General features: G+C 56.3%; 2 protein-coding genes across 5 annotated transcripts in view; one reads left to right on the plus strand and one right to left on the minus strand.

Moving 5' to 3' along the window:
• The window catches only part of POR (cytochrome p450 oxidoreductase), a 30,353-nt gene extending 12,689 nt beyond the window's left edge, over positions 1-17,664 (plus strand). For all 4 annotated transcript variants that reach the window (XM_084219202.1, XM_084219203.1, XM_084219204.1 and 1 more), the window contains exons 4-17: positions 5,865-5,913; positions 6,721-6,849; positions 7,255-7,404; positions 8,219-8,343; positions 9,211-9,300; positions 9,753-9,851; positions 10,529-10,645; positions 11,346-11,464; positions 12,521-12,702; positions 13,376-13,525; positions 14,272-14,539; positions 15,363-15,508; positions 15,680-15,765; positions 15,971-17,664. In XM_084219202.1, the coding sequence (XP_084075328.1) occupies positions 5,865-5,913; positions 6,721-6,849; positions 7,255-7,404; positions 8,219-8,343; positions 9,211-9,300; positions 9,753-9,851; positions 10,529-10,645; positions 11,346-11,464; positions 12,521-12,702; positions 13,376-13,525; positions 14,272-14,539; positions 15,363-15,508; positions 15,680-15,765; positions 15,971-16,115 (1,855 nt within the window). In that variant the 3' untranslated portion in view covers positions 16,116-17,664. The remainder of the gene's footprint in view (positions 1-5,864; positions 5,914-6,720; positions 6,850-7,254; positions 7,405-8,218; positions 8,344-9,210; positions 9,301-9,752; positions 9,852-10,528; positions 10,646-11,345; positions 11,465-12,520; positions 12,703-13,375; positions 13,526-14,271; positions 14,540-15,362; positions 15,509-15,679; positions 15,766-15,970) is intronic.
• Positions 17,665-17,858: 194 nt separating this feature from the next.
• TMEM120A (transmembrane protein 120A) lies at positions 17,859-25,008 on the minus strand. Its single transcript, XM_084219206.1, has 12 exons — positions 24,848-25,008; positions 22,726-22,844; positions 22,171-22,287; positions 21,711-21,770; positions 20,947-21,042; positions 20,615-20,704; positions 20,228-20,293; positions 20,056-20,117; positions 19,776-19,868; positions 19,111-19,175; positions 18,511-18,579; positions 17,859-18,429 (listed from the first exon to the last, which is right to left on the minus strand). Exons 1-12 carry the CDS (start codon positions 24,920-24,922, stop codon positions 18,316-18,318), a joined length of 1,026 nt encoding a protein of 341 aa, XP_084075332.1. The 5' UTR covers positions 24,923-25,008; the 3' UTR covers positions 17,859-18,315.
• Positions 25,009-25,072: the final 64 nt, after the last annotated feature.

Genomic DNA, 25,072 nt, shown 5'->3' on the forward strand with positions numbered 1-25,072 from the left:
CCACCGTGTGGCCCAAATTGGGAATTGGCCTTTCCCAAGCAAGGCAGGAAAGCCTCTGGCTGTAATTCAAAGCTCTAAAGGATTTAATTCTCGGTGTTTTAAAGTCACATTTAGGTAAATCTGGAGAAAGGTTGCTTGCTCTTGAACAGGTTTCCTGTTGGAGATTTTATTTATCCTTGGCTATGAAGGAAAGAAATCGTTCCTGGGATGTGCTGCTTTGCAGCTCCTGTAAAACGTGATTGGCTTTTGATACCAGGTTATCCCTGGAGTGGGAGACTGGATTTGGAGAGGGAGAGCTTTGTTCCACCCTGTCTCCTGCAAAGGGCTTGGGGCCAGGAATGAGCCACCCAGGTGGAGATCTGGGTGCATTTCATTCCTTGTCTCAGTCACGTTAACATCAGTTTTTTGCTGGATTTTTTTAGCCCATTCTTTGTTTCTGGAGGTTGGAAAGTACATTTTCTGGCTGGGAGGGTTTTAAAGGGCAGCAGTGTCCCTGGCTGTGCTACCTTGTGCAGATGGGTGCACACATGGCTGGCAGCAGCCCAGCTGCCTGTGCCAGCCCAGCCTTACCTTGGGAATGTGTCCTGTTGGATTGCTGGGATGCTTTCCCTGCCATGCCTGCCAGCCAGGGCTGTGTGTGTCAGTGCACGTGGTCGCCTCTGGAGATTGTAAGAATGGCTGTGCTGCAGTGAGAGCTGAGCTGCCTGGGGAAAGGGCACTGTCCATCTGAAATTGGATCCTGCCATGGCCCAGCCTGGGCTCCCGTGCTCCCCATCCTTGTGACTGATTCCACCCACAGCCCATCATGTGCAGCTCTTCCAGAGGCTGTGGTCACCTTGCAGAGAAGCTTTGACTTTTGGTTGTGTGTGACCACCTTGTTCTGCTGCAGGGCCTCAGCACTTGGGCTTCCATCCCAGCCTGGCTGCAAGTCCTGGCTCTGAGCTGCCTCACAGGGACTTTGTTTCCTCTCTGGGGTCTGTGCTGCCTTCTCTGTCCCTGTGAGCAGTGAGGGAGCAACTGCTGCTTGTGGGAGGTGTGGAGCAGCAGCACCTCCTGTTGCTGATAACCAGAGAGGTGAGGTTGTTCAGCAAGTTGTCTGACACAGCTGCACTTTGGAAAAGTGTCAGCCAGGCAGGTGCAGAGTGAGAGGAGGCTGGGGATGGTTTTTTCCCTGTACCCTGCTGCAGCCCTGCTGTGGCCATTGTATCAAGCTGGTCCCAGGGCAGTGTGACCCTAAAAGCCAAGGCTGTGGCTGGCGGCACATCCATCCTTCAGGACAGAGACAGTGACTTCCTGCAGCTTTTGCAGTGGGATTTTATGGGATGTCTGGAACTGGGAGGAAAATGAGTGGGAAAACAAACTTGGTCAGCTTTGGGTTTCCTTCCCTCCTGTAATCCTTCAGTCTGGGGTGGAGTTTCCTTTCTGATGAACAAGCAAATCAGGATCCCTCTGCCTGGTTGGATATGGGGGGGCAGGGAAGCTGTCCCAGACCCATGAAGGCAGAGAGGCCTCAGTGGGGCTGTCTCTGGCTGGAGTGGAGAGCCTTGACCTTTAGAGAGGTTGCATTTCTTCAGCTCGTTCTCTGCAGCTCTGCCAAAGTGTCCTGATGCTTTATCTGATGGCATTGGATGATGGTTTCTGTTGTGTCATTTTGGCCCCCCAATTTCAGCCTCAAAACACTGGAGGATGAAGGTGCTGAATAACAATTCAGACACACTCAGTGGCTGCTGCTTTAGCAATGTGTTTGCAATGCTGAAGAGTGCAAGCAGAGTCTCTGACCTAAACACAGCATCCAGCACCTCAGTGCTCTTCTGGGGTTTTTGGGAGCAGCACACCTTCATAAAACCATGTCAGCTCAGCAGGGTCTGCAAAGAAAATGCCACTTTTGTTACTGCCCTTGATTGTGGAAGAGCAGATGTGAGGTTGAGATGCCCTGTTCTGGATGGCAGCTGGGCTTTCTCTGTGTGGCCTGGGAATCATCTTGATCTTGCCCCAGCAATGCATCTCCAGGTTCAGCCACAGCTCAGAGAGGTATCAGGCTGCTGATCTCCACCCTTCAGCCAAGTGGAGCTGTTTTCCTGCCCAGAGTGCCCCCAGAAGGGACAGAACCCAGCACATGCAGTGTTTCCTGCAGAGGAGGTGTCCTGTACCTGTGACGTGTGACACGTGTGTGTGGGCCAGGCTGGGATCCCACTGACTGAGCATTGCTGGTGTTTTGGCCATTTTCAGACTTAATTAAAACCACCAGGGCAGCCCTCCCTGCAGCCTGCTCTGCAGATGTCGTTAGGGAGAGCAGCTCTGGATCACCAGCAGCCAGGGCCACCGCGCTTCCTCGCAGGGCCATTGCTGGGGAATGCAGGAATTTATTTTTGCTCTTTGGCTGCTCCTCCTCTGCAAGTTTCTCAATCACAGATTTCTTTCCCTTCTCCTGTCCCCACTCTGCAGACAGTCATCTTGGGGCGATGAGGTGGGACAGCCATTGGTATGCTGAGTGTCACCCTCTCCCTTCTCCCCCCCTCTTTAACATTGTTTGGGACAGAAACTGGCTTATCTCTATTCTGCAGCTATGCAGAAATCCATTCCCTGGTACTTGTAGGGCTTCCTGTGGCAGGAATTGCTCCAAGTCCTCAGTCTGATTAGCTCTCTGCTGCCTGTGTGTGTGAGAGAGACCATCTCTAATTTAATTTAATAGGATCCTGAGGAAAACAAACTCCTTTGAGCTGCCTCCGTAATGGCACTGCCATAGTTACCCGAAGCGTTGCTCACGCAGTGTCTGGAATCGTTTCATTCAGCTACAGCATCAAGCTTTTTTTTTTTTCCTTTTTTTTTTTTTTTCCTTTTTTATAAAAGAATATATAAAAGCAGCTGTGATATAAACAGTTTCCAAGGGAACGAGGCTGGGGGAGGGTTTTGTGTCCCGTCCCCTGCTCCGTGCGGATGGGAGAGGGACGTGTGCTGCGGAGGATCCTGGGAGGTTTCATTCTCCACTCCTAATTCCTTTCTGCCACTGCTGCCAGATGTTGCAGTTTCTCAGGACTGAGCAGATCCACTCAGTAACTTCCAAAGCCCCACCACGAGGATCGGAGTGGACGGCACCACTCCTGCTATGACCTGTGCCGGGACCTTTTGTGCCGGCTCTCTTCTTCTCAACAAAAGGCTGGTGCTTGGTTTTAACGCCCGGGAGGAGCAGAATGGGAAGGCCTGTGTGCCTGTGGCTCCAGAGCTAAGTTAGATCCGTCCCCCCACAGCTCCCTTTGCAGACACAGCTGCCCTGGACTCTTTGTCTGCCTCCTCCCTGCCCTGCCATGGGCTGTGTGTACTCGGCCCCGCGGGAAGAGCCGGCCGTGGCCAGGTGAGTTACCCTGCCTGATGGGCTGCTGGGGTTCTCCCAGCTCCAAAGTTGGGTGGAGTGGGTGCCTCCTCCCTCTGCAACAGGAGGAGAAGGAAGGGGAGAAGAAGGGAAAAGATCCTCCCTCTGCTCCAGAGGAGACCCTGCTGTTGGTGCTCAGTTTCTGTGCAGCTTCCAGGCTGTGTCCTCAATTCTGGATGTACCTGTGCTTTCAGCAGGAAAGCCATGGGAGCAGCAGCTTTCTGAAGGAGAGGTGTTCAGCTGAGACAGGCTTTTTTGGTATTCTTGCTGAGCTGTTGGAAGCTTCCTCCCCTGTCCTTTCTTTCTCCTGAAACCAAAGTGACAGAGAGCCCTGGGAGTCATTTGTGCTTTGGGCTCTCACCAAGGGTGGGGGAGCTGTGCAAGCTACAGGCTCACTCTGACAATGGGGTTAATCCCCTTCCCTCACCCAGTGCTTCTTCTAGTGCTTGTAGCTGCTACCTTGAGCTGTCTAAGCTGTAAGAGCAGTCCTTGCTGAGGACAAACTTTCTCTTCCAAGTTTCCCTGGCAGAGCAGTGAAAATGTGTGTAGTTTCTGCCTTCGGTGCCTGTGTGTTTTCGTTGCTCAGATTTTCAGGCCACCCTGATGAAGCAATTTCAGGGAGTTGTGTAGCCTTTTTTCCAAAGCCAGGCTCATTATTTCTTCTGTATCTGAGCCACAGCCTGTTCTTCAGCACTCACTTCAGTGCAGGGTTGCCTCCTTTGAAAACGGACGAGCTCCATGTGCTGCTCCCTTCTCTCTTCCAAAGGCAGCTTGTTGAAAGGATCTAAAAACTTTTCTTTTTCTCCTCTTTTAAAAGCATTTTGTTTAGTACTTAAACCAACAGTTGTTTTAATTGGATCTCATTTGCAGAGGGCAGGAATTAAAGAAGTTCACCAAGGAGATAAAAACTAAGTGAGAGCTGTGTCTTAAGAGCTCTCCCGAGCTCCTGTCCTGGCTGCAGCGTGGGCAGGGCTGAGGCTGCTCCCTTAAGATATTTTTGATATCCCAGTTCCCAACAGGGGACAAATGACAACATGGAGAGACTGTGAACTGCTGAGGGAGCCAAGCAGGGGTGTGAAGCAGCTCTCCTGGGAGCACGGCTGCCTTGGGGAGCTTTTTGGGGTCGGCTTTGCTTGTCCTTTGTGTGTGCTTTGTCTTTTGTATGAGACTGTTGGTGCTCAGAGCTGTCAGGCCCAGTTATGGAGCTCCTCGATCCCTTTGGGTAGCAAGGGGTGCTGGAAGGGATGTTTTATGAGTGTCCCCCACCCTGCTGCTCTGTGTGTGTGTGCTCTCCACAAATGCCTCAGCACATCCGCAGGATCCCTCCCTCTGGCCTACAGAGCTGAGGAAACTGTTAGCAAGCTCTTCACATTCTCACATGGGCTGGAGCCAAAACCATTTGTTTTTTGCCTGGAGGCTTCTCTCTTCCCACAGGAGACCCGGCCTTGCATTCTTCTTCCATTGTGGAATGGGAACGGGTCCCACGTTCCTCTTCCCTGCTACCAGAGCTGGGGGGAGGACGGCAGGGGAGCTTCTGTCCTGGCCTGCTCTGAAAAGCTCCCAGCACCTAATCTGGCTGTAGTTATGGTCACCTCTGCTTGTGAGGCTCCCAGGGTCCCCAGAGCTGGGCTGTTTTCACTCCATGACACTGAAAATCCAAAGATGTGCTAAGGATAGCAAAGCTCTTCTGGCTCCCTCCCTAACAGGGCAGCCACAGCAGTGTGAATCCCCACCTCCATGTTTCTGGCTCTGCTGGGGTTTGTCCTACTTCCAAGCTAGGGAATGCCACATCTATACAATAATGCAAATGTTCTGTGCAGGAGGTCCATCCTGGGAATGGGAACCCAGCACAGAATGAGCTCCACAGGACCTTGGCTGGCAGTGGTGGCCTTGCTGGGAGCTCTGTGGCTCTGATCAGCTGCGTGTGCCTGCTCCACAGGGCTCTGCAGCTCTGGGGCTCATGGCTCCATGCTGTTTTGAGGTTGAAACAGCTGATTTTTAGCCCTGTTTGACTTCAGGTTTGGGGGATGTGCCATGGGGGGAGCATAGCTCAGGACTGATCCTGCCTGCCCATGGTGCTGTGGGAAGGAGGGAGTTTTCCATTCCCTTCTTTCAAACCTTGGCTCGGCCCCTGAGATTATCTGGAGACCTGCTCCTGTGAGATCCTTTGGCTCAGCTGTGAAACCTCTCAGAGCAGTTGATAAAGGTTTCCTGGTAGGCAGGGCTGTGTGCCTGGGCTTTTCCCATGGGAGGATTCACTGATGGGGGTCTGGCAGGAGCTCAGCTTTTCCCCTCTGCTCCCATGGTTGTGTGCAGAAGCCCTGTGGCTGAGCAATGGGCATCCCTGGGACCAGGTGAATAACAATGGTCACTGGAGATTCACACCCTTTTGGGCAGCTTTCCCGAGGTCTGGAGACCACTTTTCTCCCACTTGCTTACTCCTGACCTCAAAAAGAATGTATTCATCTGAAAAGATGTTCCTCCTGTCTTTCAGAGCAGCTCCAGTGAGAGACAGCAGCTTCATTGAGAAGATGAAGAAGACGGTAAGCTGTTTGTTCTTGCTCCAAGGGGTGCTGGGGGAGCTCACTTCCATCCCAGTTTCCTCTGGAAACTGAGAGCAGGAGGAGCTGGTTTGGATACAGACACATGGCTGCTGCAGAGAGCATCCAGAGAGCAGCCAGGAGTAGCTCTTTCAGTCCGTGCCTGAGAGTTGTTCTTAGAGAAGAAATTAAAGTGAAAATTCAGTGGTGGAAAAAAAATCATGTAATATGAGATCAAAGTCAGAAGGGAAATGGCAGAGACTTTGAAGTCATTGGCTGGCAGTTGTTTATCTGTGTGGTTGGTTCCCAAACTGGCTGGCTGTGCAATGAGAATTGTACACAGAACTGTCAGCTTTTGACTCTGCTGCTCTGGACACAAGAGGAAGCAAGTGCTGGATGCATTTTCCATTCTACTTCAAAGTAGCTGGCTTGCAGCAGAGCAGGAGCTCTGGTGCTTAGGCACTTGCCCAGAGCCTTTGGCAAGTTCTGCATTCTCATCCAGGGTGTTCCCTGTTTCCAGGAGTCACGCTGCAGCCTCGAAGTTGAGAATAAATCTGGAAAGTTTATTCTTTGCTTTGGGTTTTAGTCTGACCTGAATCTCCCCTCTGAGAGTGGCAAGAGTCATGTTCTCATTACCAGCTCAGCCTTGAGTTTTCTGCCAAGCTCTTGGAGTCCTGCACAAGCGCACGCTCCTCGTTGCCTTTAGGTTGCAGTCCAGGATTCCTGATCCCAGTCATTTCCTTTGTGCTTCATCCATGCATTTGCCAAATGACTAATCACCACTTAAAAGGGATTTTTCTTTCTCTCCAGGGCCGAAATATCGTGGTTTTCTATGGTTCCCAGACGGGCACAGCAGAGGAGTTTGCCAATCGCCTCGCCAAAGATGCCCATCGCTATGGCCTCCGGGGCATGGCAGCAGATCCAGAGGAGTATGACCTGGTAATTTAGCCCTGAACAGCCTTGGGAGAGTCACAACCTTTCAGTGCCCCCTAAAAAAATCCAATGACCCTGGCCAAGGGACAGTTGTGTCATTTAGGGGAGAAAAGAACAGCCTGAGGGATGCAGGTATGGGCTCAGTCCTGACTATTCTACATTTTCCTGGTCCTTTAAAGCCTCACATGGAAAATCCCATTGCTTTTCTTTCTGGTGGAGCAGAAATATTCACTTGCAGTCCAGTGAGGGCGGTTGCCTTTATTTTCCCTGCCATTTTGGGTGGGTTTGGCCTTTCCCAACCCCTTCTGTAAACACCTGGTGCTGTTTGCACACCTATGCTCTGGGAGTAGGAGTTGCCCAACAGCCACAGCGTGGGGATCCTTGAAGATTCCTTCTTTCCTCTGCTTGCAGTCAGACCTGAGTCGCCTCTCTGAGATTGACAAGTCCTTGGCAGTGTTCTGCATGGCCACCTATGGAGAGGGGGATCCCACAGATAATGCCCAGGATTTCTATGACTGGCTGCAGGAGGCTGATGCCGACCTCTCGGGTCTCCGGTTTGCAGTAAGTGGCTCCATTCCAGTTTTTGTCTTGCATTTGGAGGGCTCATTTGCCAAGAGCCCTCCAGAGTGGCCTGAGGAAAGGCCCAACACAATGTCTGTGCCTTGTACACCTTGTCTGGGATGAGGTCCCTGCTGTCTTCCTGCCCAGGCTTTGTAGACACCTGCAAATGTACTTCTGCAGGCTTTAAATGCAAATGTCAGAGTTTGCTCTCCACTCCCTAAATCATCAGGGTTTCCTGGTATGAACAGCCCCAAACAGCCCTGCAGGCACTGAATACAGGTTTGTAAATGAGCTGCAGGCTGCTGCTGCTCTTCAGAAGCTAATTGAGCAGCCTGGGGCCAGATCTTCTCCCACGAATTAAATCACTTGGAGGAGTGTGAAGCTCTCCTCCTGTGCTGAATAACTGGCTGAGAAACAACCACCTCACCTAAACCCTGGCCAAATTCCTTAGGCAGCATAATATTGCAAATGAGAGTAAAATCCACTGGTGGAGATGTGAGGCTACTCTGTGTGAAGCAGTGAGCAAGGAGTTATTTACTGTGTGGTTTGTGGGAAGCCAAGGCCAGCAATGGCTCTCCAGGCAGTCCAGGTTCTTACTGGTCCCACAAGGAGATAAGCAGGAGTTCCTGGAAGTGCATCCAGGCTCAGGGGAGGTGCTGATGCCTCCTGACCACAAACTCAGTGGTAGATTCTTACTGGAGAGCTGATGGGGGATCTGGGAGAGGTCTTTGTTCTGATACCTGGCCAGAGGATGTCAAATGGATGGGGAAAGTCCATCCCTGGCTTCTGCATGCTCATGAGTGTTCCCTTCCAGGTCTTTGGGCTGGGGAACAAAACTTATGAACACTTCAATGCCATGGGGAAGTATGTGGACAAGAGGCTGGAGGAGCTTGGAGCACAGCGCATCTTTGAGCTGGGGCTGGGAGATGACGATGGCAAGTGAGTGCCTTGGGCTGAGGGGCTGCTCAGAGCTGGCTGAAAGCATCTTGGAAGGGACCTTGGCAGGGAATGGGCTCCACTACCAAGCCAGAAATGAGCTCCACAGGGCTTGTTGTTTGGGTTGACGTGTTTGTGAGTGTGCGTGCCTGCCGTGTCTCCCACAATCAGCTCCCTGTGCACAGGGAGTGTCCTAAGGGATCCTGTGTCTGGGAAATCCCACCTCTGCTTGAAATGCCCATGGGATAACTGGAGCAGGCTTTGCAGCCTGCCCTGCCTTTGCCCTGCTGCAGCCTGTGTGGATGAACTCCCCCATCCCAGTGAAGGAGGCAGGTTAATCTCCTTGGGAGGTGTTTTATGGTGGGAGGCAGCAATTTTCCAACTCAGACAATTATTTTTATTTTTTTTTTAACATCTCTGTGTTCACCTGAGCACCTTGGGACATCATTACATCAGCCTGTGGCTCTACCTCCAAGGTCTGCAGGACCTTATGGGAGGGATGTGCCCTGTGTGGAAAGCTCTGATCTTGGAAAAATAAGCAGTGCCACAGTGGAATCAAGACCTTTTAGGAAGGTCACCTCCTGCCAGGGATGGACAAGGGGGAGCTGAGCTTTTTAAAGACTGAGCCTAAATTACAAAGCCTTCCTTGGCAGAGCTGGGGAAGGGTGGGGGTGTCTGGTGTAGCAACAGTTCCCACTCAGTGCTCTGCAGGTGCTTTCCTGGTGATTTGTGGGCATGTGGAGGTACCAAGGGTACCTGGGTCTAAGGCAAATGCCTTTTCCCACAGCGATGGGAGGAGGGCATAGGGATCTCAGGGGGCTTCTCTGGGAATGGGGCTGGGTTATTGACTCTCTCTTCTGCCCTGGCTAGCCTGGAAGAAGACTTCATCACCTGGAGAGAGCAGTTCTGGCCAGCAGTGTGTGAGCACTTTGGGGTGGAGGCTACAGGAGAAGAGTCCAGGTGGGTTTGGGAGCAGCTCCTCCTGGGTGTCAGAGACTGGCCACCTCTGGCTGGTGGCTGTAGCAGCAGCCCTGGGCTGCTGTTCCCTTTCCTCTGCACTGCCTCCCCTTCCAGACTCGAGGGCACAAGTGAAGTATGGCAGTGAGTGGGGCTGTTTGGCCTGGGCCTGTGCTGGTGTGAGTCTGGGTTCCTGTTCTGAGTGGGCAGATGATGGCTTTGGTTCCTTGGGGGCTGGCTGTGCTGGTTGTGAGGCTCCAGGGAGGCTGAGGGTTCCCCTTGCCTTGGGCTTTCTGCAGTCTGCCTGCTCCCTTGTGTCTCGAGAGGGGCAAAGGGGTGGAATTTGCATTTGTTTTTGAGCTGCAGCAAATCCAGCAAAGGAGATGATGCTTCCAGCTGTATCTTGTGGGTTCCAGTTTGACTTTTTTCTCTTTTCTCTCCTTTTTTTCCCCCAGCATCCGTCAGTATGAGCTGGTGGTGCATACAGATGTGAACATGAACAAAGTCTACACGGGGGAGATGGGCAGACTCAAGAGCTACGAGAACCAGAAGCCGTGAGTGCCAAACCCCTGGGCAGGCTCTACCTGGGGCTGGAGTGCCAAACCCCTGGGCAGGCTCTACCAGCTCTTGGCTGGAGGCTCCCTGATGTTTGTACCAGCACCTGCTGTGCAGGCAGTGCCTGTCCTGCAGCACAGCAGGGCTCAGAGCTCCACTGGGACTCTGAGATTCCCCAGTTAATGAATCATTCCTGGTGAGGAGATGGCTGTGGTCACATGTGCTGTTTGGCTGGTGCATCCACAGCATCTGTCCTGAGCCTTTCCTTGCCTGCAGTGGCCAATGCATGATGGCTGCTGGCAGTATTGCTGTGGAGAGATGAGCTTTAAGCATTAATTCCAGCCTGAAATATTTCTTTGAGATGTGACAGTGCCTCCAATCCAGTTCTGTGTCATGTGTCCTTAATGGGACAGAAGCTGTTCACTGCTGGGCTGTGCTGAGAAGGAAAAGGATCTGTTTTCTGTGCCAGTGTGGGGAGCAGCAGGGTCATGATGTGTTTCTGTGCCAGCGTGGGGAACAGCAGATTGTAATTTGGTTTGTGCTGTGGTGCAGTGTGCTTTGGAGCAGGATCCAGTCATGGGAGCCTGCTCTGGAGTCAGAGCGAGCATGCCTGGGTACAAGGAGCTCCAGGAGCCTGCAGGAGGGAATCCCAGAGCACCTTTGTCTTTCCTTGCAGCCCATTTGATGCCAAGAACCCCTTCCTGGCTCAGGTCACGGAGAACCGCAAGCTGAACGAGGGTGGAGAGCGACACTTGATGCACCTGGAGCTGGATATCTCCAATTCCAAAATCAGGTACTTCCCTGGGGGAGACTGCTCCTCTGTTTTGTCAGGAGCAAAGAACAAGGATGTGGCACCAGCCTCATCCAGCACTTAGAAGGAGACCTTGCTCCTTAACACTGCCCCTTTGGGCTTCTCTACCAGGTACCCCCTGTCAGGACTTGCTCCCAGCTCTTGCACTGCTTGGGTCCATCCCATCCCACATCCCTGTGCTACCTGAGCAGTCCCAGTTGCAAGAATTCTCTAGAAGTCACTCAATAAATGAGAGGGCAGCTGAGCTGGGGCTTGTTCTTGCCTGTATGTGCCTGGTTTAGGTGTATGAGCATAGTGGGAATAAACCCCTGTTCTTAAAACCCTCTCACTGGCCTAAATTCCTTAAATTGTTAGTAAGTCATGAATCCAGGTGGCTTAACATAACAACTGCAGAGGTTTTGAGGAGCTTTGCTCTGTTCTGTTGGGAAACTGACCTGTTCTTGCTGGAACTCTGGCAAAGCTGCTGTTAATAAAAACCCTGGGAAACCATTATCCCACAATGTCACTGCTGCTGTCACTGCTGGCTCTGTGGATCCTGGTGGTGCAGGTCCTGTGCATCAGACCTCAGTGTTGTCTGGCCTGCTGCCTCTTGCACCAGCCCCCTTGTCTTCTGGCTGAGCTGCTGGGGGTGGTCAAGAAGTGGTGCAGGTGTTCCACGTGCTCTCCTCCTGCTCTGTGCCAGGTATGAGTCTGGGGACCACGTGGCTGTGTACCCAGCCAACGACTCCTCCCTGGTGAACCAGATTGGTGAGATCCTGGGCACGGACCTGGACACTGTCATGTCCCTAAACAACTTGGATGGTGAGTAGGGATGACCCCTGAGGGTCTCCAGTTCTCCAGCTGTGGCAGCTGTTCTTCACCCTCAGATCCTGTGGGGCACCTCCAGATGTCCCACAGCCCCTCTCAGTGTTGTGCTGTTTTAGCAGGGGCTCAGAGCCTGCTTGCTGAGATCAGCTGAAGTGGGTCACTTGTGAAATGTGCTTGGTGAGCCCATTCAACAACAAATTATGTAACAGCACACTTCTAATTATGGAGCATCAGCCCACCAGAGCATCCTTCAGCAGCCCTGGAGCTCCTCAGGGCCCTGAGTGTGTGAGATGTTACTCAGTCCTGGGAGGAGGCACAGGCTTGGGGACTGAGCTGCCAGCAGGGAGCACTTGTGATGATCCAAGGAGCTCTTCCTGGGTAGCATTCCCAGCCTCTGGCAGGAGGGGATGGCAGCTGCTGCCCATCATGTCCTGGAGCAGCACAGCCAGACCTGAGGCAGCAGATGTGCTGGCTCAGAAGCCTGAGAGAGCTCCTGGTTTCTAGAGACAAAGTGGATTCAAGGCATTGCTGGAGCCTGTGGCCCCCTGTGCAGTGTCCTGTGCTGTCATTCCTGTCCCTTATGGAGCTCTGAAGGCTGAACAGAACGGCTCCAGCCTTGACTGCTGGCACAGCTGTATGTGGCTGACAGAGCCTAAGGACCCTTTTGAGGCCAGATCTAAAGGAGGTGTAAGTGCCTGAGGCCAAATTAGTCACAGAGGGCAGCCCCCTGCTTAGCCTGGGGGTTTGCTGGACCGTGTGTGCACATCTCAGGGCAGGGAGCCCCTTGGGGAACACAGTGTATTTTTTGCTGCTAAACTGTCAGGCAGCATCTGTGAAACACAAAATGGGCTACTGGGAGATGGAGTAGAGCTGCCTGGGGAGGGAGGTGATTCAGTATGGAGCTGTGGCTCTGACCCACAGGCTGCTCTCTCCTCCCTGAAACCCGCTCTGCTCTGTCTCCAGCCCTCACTTTGTGCCGGCACAAAACCTCTTAACACAACAGCACGAGCTGGGTGATTTTTAATTTCTCTTTCTCTCCCACTTCTCCAGAGGAATCCAACAAGAAGCATCCCTTCCCCTGCCCCACATCCTACCGGACAGCCCTGACCTACTACCTGGACATCACCAACCCTCCCCGCACCAACGTGCTCTACGAGCTGGCCCAGTACGCCTCGGACGGCGGCGAGCAGGAGCGCCTGCGCAAGATGGCCTCGTCTGCTGCTGACGGCAAGGTGGGAGCACTGCCCTGCCCTGCCTGCGCTGGCCTGGGGATCCCCAAAAGGCACCCAGAGAGCCCAGCGGGTGTGGAGGCCCTGGGGAGCATCTCCTGAGTTAGACCCCATTGGCTCCTTCCCCTGTCCCTGTGTTCCTGAGGCATTCCCTCCTATTTTCCTGATGGGCCCTTATCTCTGTACTGCCCCCAGACCAGGGTCAGGCAGCCCCCAGGCCCTGGAGAGAAAGCTGGACTCTGCAGGTGTGCGTGCTGGAGACCTGAATGTTGTCATCTTATTGCAAAAGCTCCATACCTGCTTGGTGATTTCTCCTCACAGCACAGCCAACAAACTCCAGCTCCCTTCTCACCCAGCTCCCCCACTCTTTTGTAGCACTCATCTTCTCACTGAACACAGTTATGGCCAGTCAAGGGCAGGCCTGTTCCTAATCTTTGGTGATTAGTGCAGCTGCAGCTCCTCAGGGGTGAGATTGCCTTCTGCACTATTCTCTTACATTCTATCCCTCCACACCTGATCATCTCACTGTGCAGCTGAATTAAGCATCCGTAGATATTATGCAAAGGCCCCTTTTTGCTTCTTTACCCTGGGCTTTACCAGCAGCAATTCAGGCTCTAGGGAGGTGTTTGCCAGCCCCATGGGGAGGTTGTGATGCCTGTGCTCTCCTTGCCTGCAGGCTCTGTACCTCAGCTGGGTGGTGGAGGCCCGCAGGAACATCCTGGCCATCCTGCAGGACATGCCCTCCCTGCGCCCCCCCATCGACCACCTGTGCGAGCTCCTGCCCCGCCTGCAGGCCCGCTACTACTCCATCGCCTCCTCCTCCAAGGTGGGTGTGCTTCCAGCAGGGAATGTGGCTGTGGAGGGACCTCTTCAGCTGCAGCTCCCCTCAGCTGGGAGCTTCTCCTGGTGACATTTGCTATGAGAGGGGCAGATTTAGTGATCTCCATGTGTGGAGTTATCCCAGCTTCCCACTGGGTCTGTGTGGAGTCCCATGCTACAGCCAGCTGTGCCCTGATACACTCTCTAGAGCCCTGCTCCTCTTTGCCCATTTGCCTGGCAAGGTGGCATTTTAGGGGCTGGTCCAAAGTGCCTCTTGGCAACCTCCAGGGAAGCTCAGTGGTCCCGTGATGAGTTGAGGACAAGACAGAAGCCCCATGAGGAGCATGCAGGAAGGAATAGCTGTCCCAGTGTTAACACAATGGTGAACTTGTCCCCATTCCTGAGCACAGTGTGGGTTCCTAGGGCTCCTTCTCTGCCTGGTTCCAGCATCTCTTCCCTGCAGGTCTGTTGTCATCTTATTGCAGGGGTTCCATGCTGTTGTCTCCTATTGCAAAAGTTGCACACCTTCTTGGTGTTTTTTCATGGGCAGCTCCTCTGAGCACTGACTCCAGTTCCCTTCTCAAGCTGCCACCCCACTCTTTTATAGCACTCTTCTTCTCACTGGTGACAGCTGTGTCCTGTACAAGTCAGTCCTGCTCCTAACCTTTGATAATTAACCCAGCTGCAACTCCTTAGGGGTGAGATCACTTTCTGCATTATCTCCATTTTCTTATATTCTATCCCCCTACACAGGTCCATCCCAACTCCATCCACATCTGCGCCGTGACGGTGGAGTACGAGACCAAGACGGGCCGGCTGAACAAAGGGGTGGCCACCAGCTGGCTGAGGAGCAAGGTGCCCGGGCAGCAGGGGAGCAGCTCCCTGGTGCCCATGTACGTGCGCAAGTCGCAGTTCCGGCTGCCCTTCAAGCCCAGCACGCCCGTGATCATGATCGGGCCGGGCACCGGCATCGCCCCCTTCCTCGGCTTCATCCAGGAGCGCGCCTGGCTCAAGCAGCAGGGTGAGTGAGTGAGTGAGTGCCCAGGGAGATGTGGGAGCAGTTTGGTGCCTCCAGGGTGCAGCTTTGCTGCTCTTGTTGCTGGTGTGCCCAGCCAAAAGCAGAGCGCTGGGGCTGGGTGGTTTTGTCCACACAAGGGTGTTCTGTCCTGCTCTTGGCCACAGAGGATGTTTGGGGGTGGACAGACCCGGGGCACTTCTCTGATCTCTGCCACTACTGTAAATCAAGGGTGACTCTGGTGAAGGGGGGAGAGAATGATGTATCTGACTCCATCATCAGAAGGCTAATGAATTACTTTATTGTACTATACTATGTACATTTCATCTAAACTGAATCTGCCATGCACTTACTCTTGCTCACAACTGCACAGAGCTGCACTCATCTCTGATTCACTTGTGACAGTCCCACACACACAAACACTTCTTGGCCCTGACAGGCCAAGGGAACAAAACACCATCACTTTGGGGAAACAATCTCCATATTGCATTCTGCTTTTGCACAAACAGGCATAGCAAGGGGTATAAGAATTGTGTTTTCCTTCTTCTCTGCTTGTCTCACTGCTTCTCTCTCTGTTCAGAGGGCATGTGAATACCACATGCCACCACCACACCTCCAAGTAATCCCAGTCAGGTCACTCAGACTTGATTCTAAAGCCCGTGGCCACTCCTGAGAATCAGTCCTGAGCTTCCCCTTGTAACCAGAAACCATCGTGCAGCTCTGCTGCCAGGGTGGGGCAGAGCACAGGGCTGGGGGTGTCAGGACAAGGGGAGGCTGGGAAGGGGCAGGCAGGGCCCAGCTGATGGGGGCTGTGTGACCCACCCTGCAGGCAAGGAGGTGGGTGAGACAGTGCTTTACTATGGCTGCCGCCACGAGCGCGAGGACTACCTGTACCGGGAGGAGCTGGCCCGCTTCCAGAAGGAGGGAGTGCTCACCCAGCTCAACGTGGCCTTCTCCAGGGACCAGGCTGAGAAGGTACCACACTGTTCCTCCTGCCACTTGTTCCTGCTGCCCACCATCACTCCCGTGGCAGGCAGGAGCACCCTGCACTTGCCCATGAGCGCAGCCTTGCATCCCTCCCTCTCAAAGGTCTGTGGTGTGGGGGCTCTGCTTCTCTCCCCTCACTCCCACCTTGTTTCCCGCCAGGTTTATGTCCAGCACTTACTGAAGAAGAACAAGGAGAATGTCTGGAAGCTGGTTAACGAGGGGATGGCTCACATCTATGTGTGCGGGTAGGTCTGGGCACAGGATGGGGATTCGGGGGCAATTCTCAGGAAGAGGAGCGTGACTCAGTTTCCCCAGCTGTGCATGACAAGCCCTGGGTGGGTTTTGCTGTCCTGGTTCAGTCCTGGGCGCTGGGGTGAGCACACCCTGCAGACTGGGAGGTGGCTCTGTGGCCGTGCTCTGGTGTCTCACTCACTCACTCTGTGTTTGCAGCGATGCCCGGAACATGGCCCGGGACGTGCAGAACACCTTCTACGAGATCGTGTCCGAGTTTGGGAACATGAGCCAGCCCCAGGCCGTGGACTATGTAAAGAAACTGATGACAAAGGGCCGCTACTCCCTGGATGTGTGGAGCTAAGAGCGGGGCTGGCGGGGCCGGGGAGAGAACAGGTCCCCAGGCGTGGGCCAGGGGAGCCGGCAAGTGCCTGCTCGCCCACTGCTGCTGTGGGTGATGCCGCGGTCCCCAGCCCACGGCTACCCCGGTGTCACTCCCAACCCTCCCAGGGCCTCAGCATTCCCTCGGGGCAGGCTGGGCACCCAGGGGCTGGGAAGGGTTGAGAGGGGCAGGGGGGTAGCTCAGGCTGCTGTCCAGGAGCTGCGGTGTCAGCGGTGTCACCGGCACCTCAGGGTGCACCCCGTGGCACCGGTGTTGGCCTTGAGACCAGGGACACGAGGGACAGACACTGCCAGGGAGTCCTTCCCTGGAGACGAGGTGTTGCCTTATCCCTGGGGCTGGAGCCCGCCCTGGCCTGCAGGGACAGCAGAGGGCTGGAGGAGCTGTGCTGGGGCTGGGATTGCAGCTTTGCCTCCCTCCTGCCACCCCTGCCTGCCCAGCTCTGGGATGTGGGGCTGGCAGCTGGCTCTGGGCACAGAGCTGTCCCATGGCCCCAGCAGCATATCCTGCTCCATTCCTGCTGCCTGCCCTGGCTCCAGCAGCAGCGGGGAGCTCCTCTCCCTGTGGAATACAGCCGGTTTGGAGGCAGGGTCTCAGCCCGTGGGGGCCCTGCCTGCTCTCCTGAGCCCAGCCCCTCCCTCACACCATGTACGGTCGGTTTTTAAATGCGGTTTTTATTTTTAACATCTTTGTGATTTTAGCATGGGGAAAAAAAAAAAAAAAAAAAACACCACCAAAAATGAAAAACAACAGAAACCCCAGACTTCTAGGCTGTCCAATGATTGTAAATTATTTAAATACATTTACCCTTGGAATAAAAATCCTGTGTCTGGAGTTTGCTTCCTGCATCTCTCTGCTCAGCCAGAGGGAAAGAGGAGCAATGGATGATAACCAGGAGCAAATCTGGGGATATGGTGGCAGCTCTGGGTTTAGGCTGAGCTGGGGGCAGCCCCTACCCTGAGTGCTGGGCTGTGGAGGGGAGGGAGGATGGCAGTGGGGGGCTCTGGACTGGGGTGCAGCTGTGCCCAACCTGCTCTTTGGTTCTTCCAGAGCTCCCGGTGCTGGTACAGCTGGTACAAGGTGTCCCTTCCCCACCTCCAGGGACACTGAGGTTCTGCTGGGCTCCTTGGGTGGCCACAGCCCGTGCAGACTGGGATGCCATGGGAAGGAGCACCCCCTGCAGCTCAGGCTCTGGTGGAAGGGCACAAGGAGATGACTTTTCATAAAATCATGGGCTCATTTAGGCTGGAAAGCCCCTCCATATCATTGAGTCCAACCCTTAACCCAGCACTACCCAACCCACCACTCAACCACGTCCCCAGCTGCCACATCTACATGGCTTTTAGATCCCTGCAGCGATGGTCACTCCACAACTGCTCTGGGCAGCCTCTGCCAGGGCTGGACAACCCTGTTTTGTGAAGACATTTTCCTTAATATCTCTCTAAACCTCCCCTGGTGAACTCTGAGGCTGTTTCCTCTTGTCCTACTGTGACAATTGGATCCATTGCCCCCACCTCCGCCCTCCTTTCAGGGAGCTTGTGTCAGCACCCCCTTCCTGATGAACCAAAGCCACGGAGCAGAGTGTGGGAGCTGTTCCCAGACTGTCCTGGTGACCCAGGGCAGCTCCTTCCCTTTATTTTCACATCTGCAGCCTCAGGAGCTGCCAGCCCAGGCTGCTCCTTGCTGCTCCCACCCCTCCCGTGCCCCAGCCACCCCTTCCCTGTGGATTGACGGTGAGGGAGGAGCTGGGGCAGCCCGGGAATCAGGGCTGTGCACAGCCCCAGCTGCCCTTGGAGAGCCTCTGCCCTCAGCACACAGGGCTGGGGGAGGCAGTCCCTGGACATTGCCCTGTCCCAGGGGGAGCAGCAGCATCCAGAGAACATCCCAGTGCCAGGGAGGGGAGTGGCTGTCCCAAGCTGTCTGGATGGGGAAGGCAGCCAGGACAGGAGGGGCAGGGTGCTCCTGGCTGCAGGTGAGTGACTCCAGCACGGATCCAGCCCCGTGCTGAGCACAGGGACTGTCCAGGAGCAGGCCCCAAGCTCTGTCCCACACCCAGGCCTCCAAGGGATGGGATGAGACACCAGAGTCCGGACGGAATTGAGGAGATGGGGACAGGGATGGAGCCAGTGGGGAGAAACAGTCCAGGCCCCCACAGGGCCCCGCTTCAGTTCTCCTTCGTGTCCTGGTTCTTGTTCTGGATCTTCTGGTGGACGACACGGAGGGTGGTGAAGAAGTTGCCCAGGAAGAGGATGGAGAAGGGGAGGCCGCACATGAGGACCTGTAGGAGGAGAGGCTGGGGTCAGCAGGAGGGACCTGCCTGGGCATCCCCCTGCCAGGGCCCTCCCAGGAGCCTCCTTACCTGCCACTCCTTGCACTCGGGGTGCTGGAGCATGCGGAACAGGGTGATGGCATTGTAGAGCTGCCAGAACTGCAGGGGAGAGAAGATTGAGGGCAGCTGCTGCTGCTTTCAGAGCCCAGGCTGGTGCCTGTCCAGCTGCTCCCTCTGGGTATAAACCCCACACCGACCTCGTGTGGGGGCAGTGAGACCCCATCCAGGGCAGGGGGCTCGTTCCTAGAGGACCCCAGCTGGGACATCCCCCCTGTTTCAGGCCTCAGGAAGCCTCAGAGCAGCCTTTGGCCATCAGCCTCAACCATCTGATCAAGGAAGGGCTCGATCCTTTCAGCAGCAGCAGCTCAAAGCTGGAGCTCAGAAGGGCTTTGGAAAGGCTTTGGAAGGGTTCCCACTGCAGCAGAACCACCCCAGCTCTTCCCCATCTCCCTTCCCTAGTTGAGGTGGGTGCTTTGGAGGGAGAGGCTCAGCATTTGTTGGAAGCATTTCCCTGCTGTGGCAGCCCATGGGGTCTGTGCCATGTCCAGGCCACCGAGCACAGCTGGGAACGTGGCACATCCCACTCCCAGCCCAGGCTCTGGCATCTTGCAAGGACTGGGGCAGCCTCACCTGCCCGAAGAAGAGGAAGGGAAGCAGGAACGTGAGGCCTCTCCACATCCAGGACTGGAAGCCCTCTGCAAAAGATGAAGGTTTCTGTGAGGAGCTGGAATGTGCTGGTGGACAGGGGATGGAGCCCAGCTCCTCCAGACGTGGAGGACAGGGAGGCTCAGTGCCACAGGTGCCTGGCTGAGGAGATCCTGCCATTCCAGCCTCACTGGGCACTTGTAGGGGGGACAGTGGCAGGGACTCCTAATCCAACACAGGGCTCTGGGCTCCAGTGGAGCTGGCCCTCAGCTCCTGCCCTCGGTGCCACAGGGGCTGGGGAGGTGACAGCCCACAGTGCCTGCGGTTTGGAGGGATGTGCCATGTCTGAAGGAGCTTCCTGGGGAAACTTGGGATGCCCAGAGCCACATCCACTGCCACTTCACATCCTGAGGGAGCTAGCTGTGGGCTGGTGGTCCCAGCAGAGCAGGAGGAGGGGGACAAGCATCCTGTGGAGTGGTGCTGCTCCACAGGAGACGGGACAGCATCTCTGGGATGCTTTGGATTGACTTGTAGCTTTTACTCTTCCTGCCACTGATGAAAGTGCCCTCAAATCAAAGTGTCACCATTGCCTTCAGTACAACCCACAGCTCCCAGTGAGCTGGGCACCAGCAAAGGGCCATCCCACTCACCCACAGTCAGGTCCATGTTGTGCCTCTCTCCCAGCGCTCGCAGCCGGTACAAGCACCCACTCTGGTAGTAATACTGCAGGAACTGCACAAAGCCTGCAAGGAGAGCGTGGCTGCTGTCAGGAGCTGCCCAGGGATCACCTTCCAGCCTCAGCATCATCCCACAAGGCCAAGGGAAGCGCCAGGTGAGCTGAGAGCTGAGCAGCTGCAGCCAGGTCTCCACGTGCTGCAGAGCTCTGCAGGCACTCTCAGTCCCTGTCCCAGCACACGTGGCAGCACTTACTCTGGTACATGGAGAAGGAAAGAAACTGGTTCCTGAACATCTGGTACATGAGCCCATCTGGCCTGTGGAGAGACAGTGCTGGCTGGGGGACGTGGGGCTGGGAGGGGACAGCCAGCCCTGCCTGTCCCACAGCCCAGGCAGCCCCTCCGTGGGACAAGGGACACAGACTTACCATGTCAGCATGACACCTGAGAGGAAGGTGGAGATGTAGTGATGGAAAACCCACCAGCCTTTGATCCTGGAGGGCAGACACAGAGAAGCACTGTCACATCTGGAGCGTGAATCCAGAGCCAAAGGCAGCCTGGAGAGTGGAGCAGCCCAGCCCCAGCCACCCCGAGCTCCCAGAGCTGGTTGGGAAATGCCTCAGAGCAGGACCCAGGGCCTCGGGGCTGGGCAGCACCAGGGCCCTTCCAGCTCCACCCGCCCGCGCCGCCCCCGCAGGAACGGGAGGCTCCTCCTGCCCTCCTGCAGCTCCAGCAGGGTTTGCCACACACCCTGAGTGGGAGGGAGCTGCTCCCCTGGGACAGGCCCAGCCCCTCCCCGGGCTCGGGGCACTCACTTGGAGCCGTTGTTGATCAGGATGCTCTCGCGGATGGTGAGGGTGCAGTAGTACCACACCAGGAGGAAGTTGAAGACGGCGTCTGTCACCCTGGGTGACACAGAGCAGGGTGTAAAGGCACGTGCTGGGGGCACGGGCACGGTGACAGCCCGTGGGACGCCCACCCCCAAGGGAAGGGACCTGCTCCCCACCACCCACCATGGCCACAATGGCCACGCCATCTCCAGATGCTCTAGCAGGATCTTCTGTTCAGCTCTGGATATTCCAGGATGGGAGAGAAGGGCAGGGGGGCTCTGGGAGGAGATCTCTGCCCAGCACCCAGCCAGACTCACCTGGAGTTGAGGAGGAACCGACAGGAGAAGGAGACAATGAGTAGGATGATGGTGAGGTAGAGCTTGAACTTCTCGTACTCATCTTTATATGCAAACCTGCAGGGAAGCACAAGGACAGGCTTGGAGCAAGGGGGCTGCTGGAAATCTGTGTCCTCCCATCCCATCTGGCTGGGCAAAGTGATGTTTCTGGGAGACACTCAGGAAGAACCTTGCCTTGGGGGTATGTCTGAGAGCAGAGCACATCAGGCTGCTTCCACACAGCTGGGACACAGCTGAGCTCCCCAAACCAGCCCAGCCTGGGGGTGGCCCTGGTGGGGAAGATGGGCAGACTGGGATGTGCACACATCTCCAAGGGGAGGATTGGGGAACAGAGGGAGAGGGGAGCGGCTCCTGGCTGGGCATCTCTGGCAAGGGAAAGGCTCCAAGGGGCCAAAACCAAGTTCTGGTGTTTCCCCAAGGGAAGAGGAGGAGACTATCCACTGTCTGTCTTTCCTGGACGTTCCTAATACAGTGGAAACACTGATCCTTTGGTGGAGGATCCCATTAACTTGTCAGAGCTATTGGTCCAGCCCAGCAACAGGAATGTGAGGGGGAGCCAAGGATTTGGCTGATTCTTGGGAAGTGATGCAGAAAACAGCTCAGGAAGGGAATCTACACCAGGTGAGCCAAGCCAGCCCCATGTCTGCCTGGGAGGAGCTGTTGTTCCTGGTGCCAAGGGGATCCCAAGCCAGGACAATCAGAGGAGCAGCGAGGAGGGGCCGTACTTGGCCTGTTTGCTGAGCAGTGTCACGTTCACATTGCCGAGCACCAGACTCAGGTACAACCTGGAAAGAGAGCAGAGTGTGAGGACAAGGACCTGCCTGTGGAGCTGTCCCCTCTGTGCCACCAGTGGGGCCAAGGATGAGCCCTCAGGTGCTTCCACAAACCCTCTGGAATCCTCTCCCACGGGCAGGGGGACGGGTGGGGGAGCTCACACCCCACCTCCCACAGGCACTGGGGTGTTCACCAGGGCTTCTCCTCGGGCACAACCACTGGCAAGGGTGGGTGACGGCCACAAGCAGGCAGAGGAGCGAGGGGCAGCACTGCTGGCTCCTGCCCAGGTGTCCTTGGGGAGCCCAAGTGAAGCCACACAGCTGTGACGCCGCTGGGTGCAGGGTGACAGCTCCAGGGTCTGTGCCTTACAGCCACAGGGATGTGGAGGGTGGCCCTGAGGCGCCTTCTCACCCGTTCTTCTTTGGCAGATAGGCCTCCATCTCAAAGAACACGTTCTGCCTCTCTTTAATCAGGCTCTGGGTCTCTTGGATGGATGCTTCCTGCTCGGGAGTCGCCTGGGCTTTGCATCTGGGGAGCAAACACAGGCACTGGCACCAGGAGAGCCTCTGGATCGTGACCAGCACGTGCTGGCACTCCACAAGTGACTGACTGGGGCAAGGACACCCCAAGGACAGGGAAGGTGCATGGGAGGCAAGTCCACAACTCCATCTGCAGGGTGAGCTCCTCTGTCAGGCTGTGATGTTGCCCAAGAGAAGGGAGCAAGGTGAGGCCAGATGGGTCTCTCACCCTTAGCAAGGATGGGAGAGCTTTGTGCAGGAGGGGAGAAGTTCATGGTACCTGCAAAACCCTGAACTGCAAACAGGGCCCAGGAAAGGGGGGCTGAGGAAGAACAGCCTCTCCACAGCCCCTGGCTGCAGAGGGGTTTGGATTTGAGGCATGAGGGGAGCTCAGCAGCCCTGTCCTTGCTGCTCTCCCCTCCTGTGCTGTCACAGAGCACTGACTCACTTTTTGAGGGAGAGGGACAGCTCCTTCAGCCGCTTCTTCTGCCGGGTGATGGAGCTGGAGATCCCATCCTGCAGCTTGGTCAGCTCCTCGAGTTTCTGCTTGTACAGCCTGTGGTTGTCCTGGGAAGGAGAGACCAGCACCTGTTAGAGCTCCCTGCCCAGACACCCCTGTCCTTGGGCCCTCTGTGATGCTTTTGTTAAAAAATGTCCTTAATTTCCCCTGTGCTGCTGCTGGGTGAGAGGAGGGGTGGCTGCAGAAGGTCAGGTGTGCTTGGGGACAGCCTGCAGCCAGCCCTGCTTCCATGGGGATGCCCAGCCCCAATCCCAAGCAGGATATCCACAGGATGTTCCCGTGCTCGGGACGCCAATGACTGCACACAGCAGATAGGAATAACTTGGGAATAAACACTGGGTGGGCCAGGGTACAACTGTGGTACCACAGTGGCTTTGAGTGCTGGCACAGGATGAGCAGCTCTTGGTGGCTTTGGGGCTCCAGCTGAGCACCCCTGGGAAGCTGGAAGGAGCCTGTCCGTGAGCTGGACAAAGAAGAAGGCTCCCAGCAGGGCTGCAGCCAAGCACCCTGTAACCCAACCACACCTGGATAAGGCTGGCTGCATTTCTCCACTATTTTTAGTAGGGAAAGGGGAGAGCTGCTGGATAAATGCTGCTGCTGCTTGTCCAGGTCAGCAGGAAAGCAGCCTCACCTCAGCCACAGCAGCCTCAGTGCCACCTCCAGCAGGGAATGACACGCTGCTCACACCAACCCTTGGACTAGACCTTGGCACAAACAAATTCTAACCTTGTAACTCTGTGGCTCTTATCAACCACTTGATCACCAGATTTTAAAAGTTGTTCCCAAAGGAGAAAGGTGAAACCAAGAGCAGAGGAGAGAATCCTTCTCCCTCTGGTGACAAGCAGCGGCAAGGAGGGAACGGATCCCAGATAGTCCCGGTTCCACAGCAGTGATTTATGTCCCTGATTTATCCGAGGACATTCCCTGCTTGACCATCAAGCTTTCCTGCTGCCATCTAGAGTCACCTCCTCCTGGCTCTGGAGTTAACTGTGAGCAAGTGGCTTTTGTGACAAGTCCTTTAGCCGTGCCAGCATCGGAGACAGCCTGGGGAGGAGCGACCCAGGGAGGAGGTGTCCGAAGGGAAGGGCCGGCGCTGAGTGGCTGCACTCAGGGCTCGGAGTGGGCGACCCGGGACATCCACGCAACCCCTATGGAGCAAGAGGAGGTTTCTCAAAGCCTCCCTTGCCCCAGATCTGGGCACAGCAGCGACGTGCCCGCAACAACATCCGCTTCACCCCGCTCCCGGGGGGAAGGAGGGGGAAAGGGAACGGGTGCAGCTGCAGCCGAGTGACCCGAGCGGCAGCAGGAGATGTTGGCCAACCTTTCCCTTGGGTGACCCTGTGTGAGCTGAACCCTGCCCACTCCTTCTCCGGCAGGCAGCGCCCTGGGGATTACACAAAGCAGGTGGAAGCACCTCTGACACCGGTCACCTTCCTGGCACGGAGCCCCCGGCCAGCCCGGCGGTGACAGGGGACGGCAGTGGGGACACTGAAGCGTGCCTGCGTTCCGGGAGCGCTCGGCTCTGCTGGCCGGTGTCCCCGCGGGGCTGGCTGTCTCCGGGCTGCCCCGAGCCGGGCTGAGAGCAGCGATAAGGACTGAAACAGCATCTGCGCACCTCGTCCGGCCGTGCCACGCCAGGCACCGCCGCTCCCCGCTCCCAGCAGCAAAACCGGGACATCTGAGGTCTACACGCCACGTCCGCGGCGGGCCGGGGCATCAGACCGGGGAACCCCGCTGCTCCTGAGCCCCGCGCCCCGGCACAGCCCGGCACAGCCCGGCACAGCCCGGCACAGCCCGGCACAGCCCGGCACCCCTGCCCTGCTCCGAAACGCTTTGCCCCAAGGCACACGGCTCGTACCCGAGGGCTGGGGCACGGGGGGAAAGCACCCGGACTGCAGCGGGGGGAGCCCGGCTCCCGCCGTGACCGCTGGGGATGCTGCGGGGCACCCGCGGGGGATCCCCCACCCCCGGTGCCGGTAACCGCGGCGTGCCGCGCTCGGCCGGAGCGCTCCCCGGGCCCGTGCCCGGGGTGTCCCGGGGCCGGTGGTACCTGGATGCGCTGGTAGCCGTCCTGCAGCTCCTCCCACTCGCGCAGGCACTCGGCGAGCGAGGCGCCCCAGGCCATGGCGGCGATGGCGGCGGCGGCGACCGGCCCGGCCCGGCCCGCGGCGACGGGCGGCGCTGGCCCCGCCCCCTTCCGGACACGCCCCGGGGCGGGGCCGAGGGCGGGGCCTCCTTTATTCCGTGTTTCCCTCCAGAGCGGAGCCTGGAAAAC

The sequence above is a fragment of the Fringilla coelebs genome (genome assembly GCF_963513975.1).
Source record: "Fringilla coelebs genome assembly, chromosome: 20".
Taxonomy (NCBI): domain Eukaryota; kingdom Metazoa; phylum Chordata; class Aves; order Passeriformes; family Fringillidae; genus Fringilla; species Fringilla coelebs.

Coding starts and splice junctions, on each gene's coding strand:
- TMEM120A (XM_084219206.1), bottom strand. CDS start 24,922: ATGGCCTGGGGCGCCTCGCTCGCCGAGTGCCTGCGCGAGTGGGAGGAG. Junction 19,869..20,055: donor TTCCTTCTCCATGTACCAGA/GTAAGTGCTGCC, acceptor CTCTCCTTGCAG/GCTTTGTGCAGTTCCTGCAG. Junction 18,430..18,510: donor CCGAGTGCAAGGAGTGGCAG/GTAAGGAGGCTC, acceptor CTCCTCCTACAG/GTCCTCATGTGCGGCCTCCC.